Source organism: Pisolithus orientalis (genome assembly GCF_024613125.1).
Source record: "Pisolithus orientalis strain OTSU chromosome Unknown F5J12scaffold_22, whole genome shotgun sequence".
NCBI lineage: Eukaryota > Fungi > Basidiomycota > Agaricomycetes > Boletales > Pisolithaceae > Pisolithus > Pisolithus orientalis.
Window position 1 is genome coordinate 638,772 of NW_026260803.1, and position 8,702 is coordinate 647,473.

General features: G+C 45.8%; 4 protein-coding genes across 4 annotated transcripts; 1 reads left to right on the top strand and 3 right to left on the bottom strand.

Moving 5' to 3' along the window:
* Positions 1-52: 52 nt before the first annotated feature.
* Positions 53-1,706, bottom strand: F5J12DRAFT_784055 (uncharacterized protein; the record flags this gene model as incomplete). Its single annotated transcript, XM_051742971.1, has 7 exons — positions 53-91; positions 339-483; positions 641-789; positions 842-865; positions 1,176-1,285; positions 1,343-1,452; positions 1,519-1,706. 7 exons carry the CDS (start codon positions 1,704-1,706, stop codon positions 53-55), a joined length of 765 nt encoding a protein of 254 aa, XP_051598551.1.
* A 297-nt stretch (positions 1,707-2,003) lies between these two features.
* Positions 2,004-4,357, bottom strand: F5J12DRAFT_784056 (uncharacterized protein; the record flags this gene model as incomplete). The annotated part of the gene is made up of 11 exons (XM_051742972.1): positions 2,004-2,104; positions 2,132-2,330; positions 2,426-2,515; positions 2,582-2,768; positions 2,820-2,965; positions 3,016-3,178; positions 3,229-3,404; positions 3,461-3,871; positions 3,917-3,965; positions 4,035-4,157; positions 4,221-4,357. 11 exons carry the CDS (start codon positions 4,355-4,357, stop codon positions 2,004-2,006), a joined length of 1,782 nt encoding a protein of 593 aa, XP_051598552.1.
* A 627-nt stretch (positions 4,358-4,984) lies between these two features.
* F5J12DRAFT_784057 (uncharacterized protein) lies at positions 4,985-7,027 on the top strand (the record flags this gene model as incomplete). Its single annotated transcript, XM_051742973.1, has 10 exons — positions 4,985-5,221; positions 5,319-5,560; positions 5,605-5,730; positions 5,789-5,978; positions 6,123-6,127; positions 6,231-6,395; positions 6,467-6,494; positions 6,530-6,590; positions 6,618-6,743; positions 6,804-7,027. The coding sequence occupies 10 exons, from the start codon at positions 4,985-4,987 to the stop codon at positions 7,025-7,027; spliced, it is 1,404 nt and encodes a 467-aa protein (XP_051598553.1).
* Positions 7,028-7,249: 222 nt separating this feature from the next.
* Positions 7,250-7,920, bottom strand: F5J12DRAFT_784058 (uncharacterized protein; the record flags this gene model as incomplete). The annotated part of the gene is made up of 3 exons (XM_051742974.1): positions 7,250-7,512; positions 7,558-7,623; positions 7,683-7,920. The coding sequence occupies 3 exons, from the start codon at positions 7,918-7,920 to the stop codon at positions 7,250-7,252; spliced, it is 567 nt and encodes a 188-aa protein (XP_051598554.1).
* Positions 7,921-8,702: the final 782 nt, after the last annotated feature.

Below are 8,702 nucleotides of genomic sequence, written 5' to 3' on the forward strand. Positions count from 1 at the left end.
CCCAAAGTAAACTCATTATAGATGGTTGATAATATGTACAGAGGCTGTATATTCATTCCCGCATGTTCAACACCGACTCCACCCACACAACCTGTAAAGCAAGTTTAGATCAGGTAACAGCTTCCAGTGATGACATCCACTCCTGTGAATGTAAGATTAACTTGGAAAGATACAATAACTCTTGATCAATATCCTTCAAGCCTTCTGTGCACATCGTGTGTAGTGCAGCACATTTGGCAGTGGGTGATGGATGTGAATTAATAAGCAGTGGTAGCAAGATGCCACCATTCTGATACAACAGGTGAGTTGGAAGTGAGCAAAGGTGTGCCACCACTTACTGATACTCCTGCAAAAAATTCCATGGCTTCTGTAATTACGTTCCACAGAGGTCTCCTCTCATATCCCAATTCCACTTTGCTGCTGTCATTCTGCCACCATGCATGGGACATGGTAGTAGCCAGTTTGACATGGCACTCCTTAATCCTAGTCAGGCAGGGATTCAAGCTTCTGATGAAAGCTAAAATGTTGCAGGGACTCTGATCACCATTGTTCAGGTATGTTAACAGCCTGTTGGCTGTGAGTGGCACAATCAGGGTAATGGGATGGTGAGATGCTGTGCCCATCAGACACTCTATTGTACCCTGTACCACTATCAACCATTGCACCACCACAGGAACAGTGGCTTACCACTTCTGCCAGGAAATGTTGATACCAACTAGTGTGCCAGTATTCAGACCAATCCAGCTTCTTCATGGCAGTGACAAGGTGACAAAACCTTATTCCCAAGTACTGTATGGCCATGGAGAGTTTGGCCATGGTGAACGTTGATGACATGACTTACTGGCATGAAAGATGAGATGTCATACTATATAAGTGTTGGCCAACTTTCCCATGGCTTTGCATGGTGGCATGTGTCTGCCATTAAGGCAGCACTCATTAGCAAATGCTCAGCTCACATTCAACTACACCAACCAATATGCAATCCATAACCCTGGCATCATTTGGGAGATCTCAAAAATGATGTCATTGCAGATAGCTAGTGGTCTCTAGATGGAAATGGTTCACAGAAGACATGCTAATCTGCCATACATCTGGCATTGCTGTGTGGCATAGCATGCTGGCCCAGCCTGTCCCTTTGCCAATGTGGCAGCCTTTCTGCTGGTCCAAAATCTTACCTTGTTTTCAAAGAAGTTTTTAGTCCACTCCTGTTCACATTTCAACAGCTGAACCTCCTCCTTCCATCTGTCCCACAGTGCCCTCATCTGGAGCCAATTGACTCTGTAGACTAGAGAAAATGGTAAGTAAATCTCAGATGCTGCTGCCATGTGATTGCTCCTCTCACATTCTGACATCCAATCATTAGTGGCCATGTCCCTTGGTACATCCATTGTCCAGATCCATGGTAGGGTATTGTCTCTGTGACCTCTGGCATTTGGGTCAGATACTGCCATGCTGATAGTTAGGTCAGAGTTATTCAACTCTTTGTATCACTCCAGGATATCTGGCCCAGCCCCTAACCTGCTCATTTGAATGCAGCACTGGTGGCACATAGCAGCATGACATTGCACCACTGCTTCAGCATTGGCCACCCTTCCCCAGGCATGCATGGCCATGTGGTAGTTACTTCCATGGAAAATGTCAGTCCAAAAGATGACTGCCTTCTCTTCAAGCTCATTGGCCTGTCCTTGCCACAGTTGCAGCTCCATTATTGTCACATACCCCAGGCCAGATCATTCAAAATGATCTTTGCCAACATTGGATGGCAGCAGCAATGCAATGGTTTCTGGATCATGGGGATTAGATGACCAGGACAGCTTGGCATCCTCAAGTCTGTCCCCAAATAGTTTTTCAGCAGTGTTGAAAATGCTGTGTATATGGGACTGGAGATGATCATGGTGACATGCAATGGTGAGATTTTGAGCTTCTGTCACTCTTGAGGTGATGTGCCAGCATGCCACTGTAAGCTGGATTTGTGCTTCCTCTATCTTTAATGCCTTCACAATCTAGGTCACCATACCCTGTGAATGCCCTGGCTGGGGGATGGCCAGTAAATCTATCTTGATTGCCTTTGCAGAGGGAGCTTCAATACCACTCAGTGCAAATCCTGTCCAGGTTAACCTTCATTACCTACCTTTCTGCAGCCTGACCTCATATATATCCATGGCCTGTGGCCTTGACAGCCAGTTTCCCAATGCTGCTGCTGCTTCTTCCCCCCATGATTGGCTGATTGCTGGTGGGACATTACCATTCAAATCAGCAAACCTGCCTTCAACAACTAAATAAGATTCCTCAGCAACCTTGAGTTTCTGCTTGAGTCTCATTGCTGTAGCCTGTTAGCCATGCAACCATGTCTGATACAAGCACTAGACTTATGCATTCTGACCATTTTCAGGAAATTGCTATCATTCATTTGGAAATCAAGTACCTCCTGCTGATAGGGAGTAGCCATGCCTCTAGCAGATGGGGAAGTGATATTCAGGGAGGACCACAAGGTTTCCATGATCTCCCCATCCACCTGGCCAGCACCAACAATGAAATTTGGAGCATATCATGCAAAGCATTCTGTGCAGTGGCCATGAACATGCCACAACCCAATGCCAGGGCAGATCTGCATGCCATCTGGCATGGATATATAGGCATTGGCATGTAGCCATTGTCCTAAACCTTTGCTATACTGGCAGTTAATATCATAGAAATGTATCACTTGCTGGCCAGGGACTGTGCCATGCCTGACAGCATGTGCAAGCACATAGTCCATGTTAACCTGCCTGTGATGTCAATGCCAATATTGTCATACATTGTTACAAGGTTATTCATACTGTTCACCCTTCTGGAAGTTGACCATTGCATGTGGCACAAAACAGCCATGCCATGCACAGGCACATCCACCTATTCCTGTAGATGCGAGCTGCTGCCAGTTGGCATTTGCTTGATTAACTGCCTGATGATTGCTGCAATCTGAGATCTTGTAATGTGATCAGTCCATCAGGTAATACATTCCTATACATCACCCACCTCAACCACATTTTTAGTGCCACTCAAATATTCCTTGTATGGCTGTGATACAACCATGTACCCCTTTCCATCTATCAACCAGGCTTTGCTGCCAGCATCCTTTGGATGCATATGCTCTGCCTTTAAATTCCTATCCATGACCAAGCTTCTTGCCAGTGTCCAACTGGATTACACATTGTATAAATGGCTAGCAGTGTTCATGTTATCACTCACTGGGAATAATCTGTTTCATCTTCAGGAATGTTGATGCCAGGCTGAGGACATGCCAGACAGAATAACACTAATTCCCCAGGGCCAGCATCTTCTGCACTTGTGTGGGATCCCTGCCATTTCAGTAGTTTCAGGAGCCACCACATCCTAGCAACTCTCAGCAGTTCCCTGTACCTAGCCTATCATCCAGCTAAGAGTTGTGTTGCAGTGATACAATTCAACACATAGGATGCACTGGCACCAGATGAGGAAAGGCATTGGAGGTTATGTGGTGAAGTTTGCTGTAGAAATTCATTGCTGAGGTACCACATTCCACATTGTCCCAAACAAAGTCATTGAGTACTTGGAAGGTAAATGCAGTCCTTGTGGCCTTTGTGGTAGCAGGAAACATCCCAGCCTGCATCAGCTGTATGTGTGAATCCTCTGCCCCAGGGCATCTACAATACTGCACATTGCAGTAGTGTATTCCATTGGTGTGCATGACAATTAGACAGCTTTGGTTCTTTGGGGCCTGCAGATTTGGTGGACAACCATCTTGATCCACATCCTCCCAATCATCTTCCTCCTCAGTTGTGACTTCATCATTTGAACAACCACCAGCTGGGCAGTGCTTCCCACCATGCCCAACATGCAGTACCAAACCAGCCTGAATGGTAAATACAGGAACAACCCTCATGATTGAGCTGCTTACCAGCTGCAGGGATGATTCCTCAAAGAATGTTCCATTCCATTGTTCCACCCTGTGGAATGGCTGGTGCTTGTGTTCTGCCTGGCAACACATGGTGCAGAAGACCAGTCAATGGGCACACTCAGTGCACCAGAAAATGCCATCTGCTCCACACAGGATACAATCCCTTGGCTCAGGCGGGGCCTCCATGTCCAACAGGATGGCTAGATGATGCCATTGGTGCAGCAACCACTGCTGCAGATAACTATTCTACAATTGTGTGACACTGTCATTGCAGGTTTGTCAGGCAATGTGACATTCCACACACCTGACTTTTCTGAGGTTTAGAAGGTGTTGCAGGCAATACATCATTATTGCAAGGCAGTTGTACACCCTCATCATCCAACAGGCAGTCCAGGTGATCCAGGATAACAGAGCCAGGCCACACAGGAGGCTGAGTTGCATGGCATGGCACCTGCTTTCTGGGTGCTACTTTTACCATCTTATCCCTATATCCTTGGGTGGTTTTCACTCTTTTCCAGGTCAACTGGGTCACTCTTGCAGTGGGTCCTGCTGGTGCAATCTTTGACTTCCCCATGATGAATGTTGCAATGCAGAAGGGTTTTGATTGCAACAAATACATGCAGCTGACATGTGCTAGCAAGGTCTGACCACCAACTATGGTCATGCTGTCTTATGATCTGGCACATGAATTCATTGCTGGCACCTGCACATTGCTGAGAGATCAATCAAATGAATGAGCACTTGCAAAAAGCCTTGTCCTACATCATGCCCATAGTGACTATACCATCCACAGTGTCTCAATGCACATTGCCCAATTACCAAAGATCTTGGATCCATGAAGTCTGAGAGGCACTGCCTTTGCACATGGCTCAGGGATGGAAATCTCATGATTGACTAACAACCTTAGCCATCTTGGGAAACTGTCCAATCAACTGGCATGCAAGAATGGACTAGACACCAGAATGTAACCTTCATTGACATGAGAGAATGCTGGAAAAGTCTATTCTCTTCAACAGACATCATACTAGCTGTCCCAAGAAAATTTGCACAAAAGCACCTCCATCCTCAATGGCATCCAGTGACTATGAAAGTGACTCATTCTCCAACAACACCAAACCCTCCCCACCACAAAAGGGGACCAGTCTTCAGCCAGCTGAAATTGAAATTCTTGATGCTGAGCTAGAGTCATGGAAAAATGCCAACCAAAACAAGAAGAGCTCTATCATGTTAACCCTCAGAAACAAAATAAAAAACCTTGATGCCAATGTGATGCTGAAAATGCATGAATGGGTTTGGAAGAAGAAGGTGTGCCACACCTGCCATTGATTACCTGGCATATCCTTACCATTTCCAGGCAATTCAGACTTGGTTGTACAACTATGGCTGGAGCTGTAGTTGACAGGCTCTGATCAAATATGGTGGTGGTTGGACACTGAGGAAGGTGGTCATGCACTGTCAAAAGAAATCAATCAACAAAGTGTTGGAAAAAGCCAGGATCAAGCAGGGATCAGCAGAAATGATCAAGTCTTATCAGAAGGCCATTGACACTGTTATGAAGTCCCTTACTGCCAAGGAGATACAAGAGGCTGAGGCATTGGTCATAGAATGGAATGAGCAGCAGCCACCCTGGGATGTTCAATCAGAGTAGGTACCATTTGGCAATGCTGCCCATCACTCACAAGAAACAGAACCACAGAGAAGAAAGGCCATAAATATGCTGAGGAATTTGATAAGGAAATGTGGAAGCAGTGTGGGTCCAGGGTGGTAGTGATGGCAGCATGGGAAGATGCTGATGGAGAGGTGATAGTTGGAGTGTGAGGAATTTGTTCTTTGTTCAGATGAGTACTGCCAGATTTTGACCAACTTGTCCAGACATGACTTCAACAATGAATTGGGTAATGGCAAATTATTTGAGGAGTTGGACAAGTGCCAGGATAAATTTGCAAAGTATGCACAAATGGCATTTGGGAATGGCAGCACCAATGCTGAGTTGCCAGACAAAGATGCCACTCCATGGTCAAGGCAGAGAAAGAGCAATGGGAAACCTAAAACCATCCTGCCAGTCAGTGACAATGGCACACCATACATCCCAAACATATTGGACATGCAGGCACCAAAGTTGAAGGATATCATGTGGATGTTTGTGACATTTCACTATCATATGTATAACAATAGAAGAAATACTGTTCATTGACATGCATTACAGGGAAGGTCTGTGGGAATTCACAGGCAACTGTTCCATGGAGTGCAATAACAACCAACACTGCACTTTATGTTGCACCCCAGTTTCTGCCACCTGATGTTCCCTTCAAAGAGCTGAGCCAACTTACCCAGGATGGGTTGACAGCAATCTTGGAATGGTGGCAAGAGTGAAAAGAGCAGCATCCCAACAATATATTTGGCTTCGAGAAGTGGAGAGATGCTGGAGGGTCCCTCCAAATGCCAGTGGCAGAGGCCAACAGCAGTGGAGCATGGATGGGTGGGAAGCAGGATTTGGATGGGACCCCAGATCAGTTGGCAGATGAAAGGATGATGGATAGAATGATGCAGAGTAGGAGGAAGCAGTGACAGCAAACAGGTATGCAGGAATGCATCTGGAACTTAAATGTTCAGCAATATTATCTAATGGGGGACAAAGTTGTAGGGTCTGATTCTGATGATGAATCCAATCTCTGTCAATTATGACCAACATTGCTGCCAGATGGAAATGATGGTAGAGGAACAAGCATGGTGGATGAAGATGCTGCAGAGGCAGTAGCATCACTGGATTACCCACAGCAGATTGCCAGATGCCAAGTAGCTGAGGGCAACACCTGCCAGCCAATTGGTAAGCCAGTGGGATCACAACAGCTGAATGTTGTTAACATTAATGGCTAACATGTTTCAGCCATTGGCAAGGAACCACCAAATGCTGGGCAGCATGTTGTGGGCAGCAACACAAGCACTGCACAGCCTATGCCAGAAGGCCACCACACTGATTTGCCTGATTCTGTCCAGCTGGCAGATCCTTTGGTAGTGCCAACAACTATCAAGAGTGCCCATAAACAGGAAAACTCAAAGCACAAGTTCCCCATTCCATCAATGAGTCAGTACTCATGCCCCTGTCCCTGAATTGTTGATTAAATTTGTCCCTCAATTCTAGTACCCATGCACTGGACTGGCATAGACAATGTGAGGGGTATGTGGCATTCAAACTGGGTGCAGAAGGTACCAAAGTGGCCTGATGATGACTTTCCTACTCCTAGTCCCTCCAAGAAATGTAGGTGATGTTAGCATTTGTATTTTTCATGGCCATGGAATGTGATACTACTTGTTGACAACCAATAGCTACAATTACAATAAATCCTCATCCAGTTCCAATTCATCCTCACCATCCCAATCCCTGGTCATCAAATCTTGTATGTATTGCTGAGTCCTTGCCAGCTGTGCTCTCCTTGCAAGCAACAGGCAAAACTGGATGCTTGATTCCACCAATATATTGCTGTAGTGGTTGTAGGCCACAATGATTGGCCCATTGGTGGTGGTGTTAAGATGGGGTGGGTGCTCATCAGCCAGTCCCAAGAGAAGAACCACAAGCTGCCATACTTTTTCCACTGCTGGATGATTGATATATATGTGAGGGATATCATAAAACAACTTACATGTTGTAATTGGCCCTTTGTCATGAATTCCTTGTATACCCAAGTCACTGGTGAACTGTTGCAGCACTGAAAAGCATACTATTACACTTAATACTGGGGGGAACAAGAGATGACATGGAACTCACCACTGGCAGCATCAGTGGCTGTAGGCCATGGAGATGGTTGCCATGATGTAGCCAGGATGGCCTGTGGCTCAGAGGCTGCTGCATCATCTGACTGCTCATCCATCCATCCATGCTTAGGGGGAGATGGCACAGTTGGTGGAATTTGTGCAGATGCCAACAGCAATCTAGGTGGCAGTGAGACTGTCAGGGAAGATGTTGGAGAATCCCAACTGGGGCCAATGGCAGCCAAGGATGGCATGGAATGACTTGCTTGTCACACCTCCCACTGTTGATCAGCAGCAGATGGCTGCACCTCAGGTGAAAGTTGTGGGGAGTCCCAAGATGGTGCAAGCATGCTGAGTCATGGCTGGTGTGAGTCCAAGTGTGGTTCAGTGGTGAAAACCAACCAAAACCAACACAAAAGACAAAAAGAGCAAGTGGTGGTGTGCCTATACAGTACCTAGATGGTAGAACCTTTGATTTGGGTGGGTTTTTGTGAGCTACAACACTCAAAGATGAGTGCTGAGGGTTGGGGTGCTCCTGACAAAGAGGGAGCAAGAATGTGATAGAAAGTGATAGGGTAGACTGCTGTCAGCCTACAGAAGGATGGATGGTGACTTAATTCAATGTCCTAAGCTGCACTGAGCTCAGGGAGGGCTTGGAGCAAAGTATATTGATGATAGACAAGGATAAGTGAAGTAGATGATAGTTAGACCCTTAATAAAGTCTCAACTATTGAAACTGCTGAATGAATTACTGAGTGATGATAAAATGTGAGCAAGAGGGGCTCTCTGATGTCTTCTTCTTTTTTTGCTGTCTAAGTACAGTGATTTATATACAGTACAGGGGTGTTGCCCATGGAAAACAAGGTGCAAACACTTGGTAAGTGATTGGTAACTGATGAGTAAGGAATGTAAGTGATGGGTAATCATCTTGGAAAGCATTGGTAAGCATTGGTAAGGATCAGCAAGCCAAAAAGGTGAAGGATGAGTAAGCAAAGTCAAAAGATTGGTAAGTATTGGCAATAAGTGAGTCAAAGAC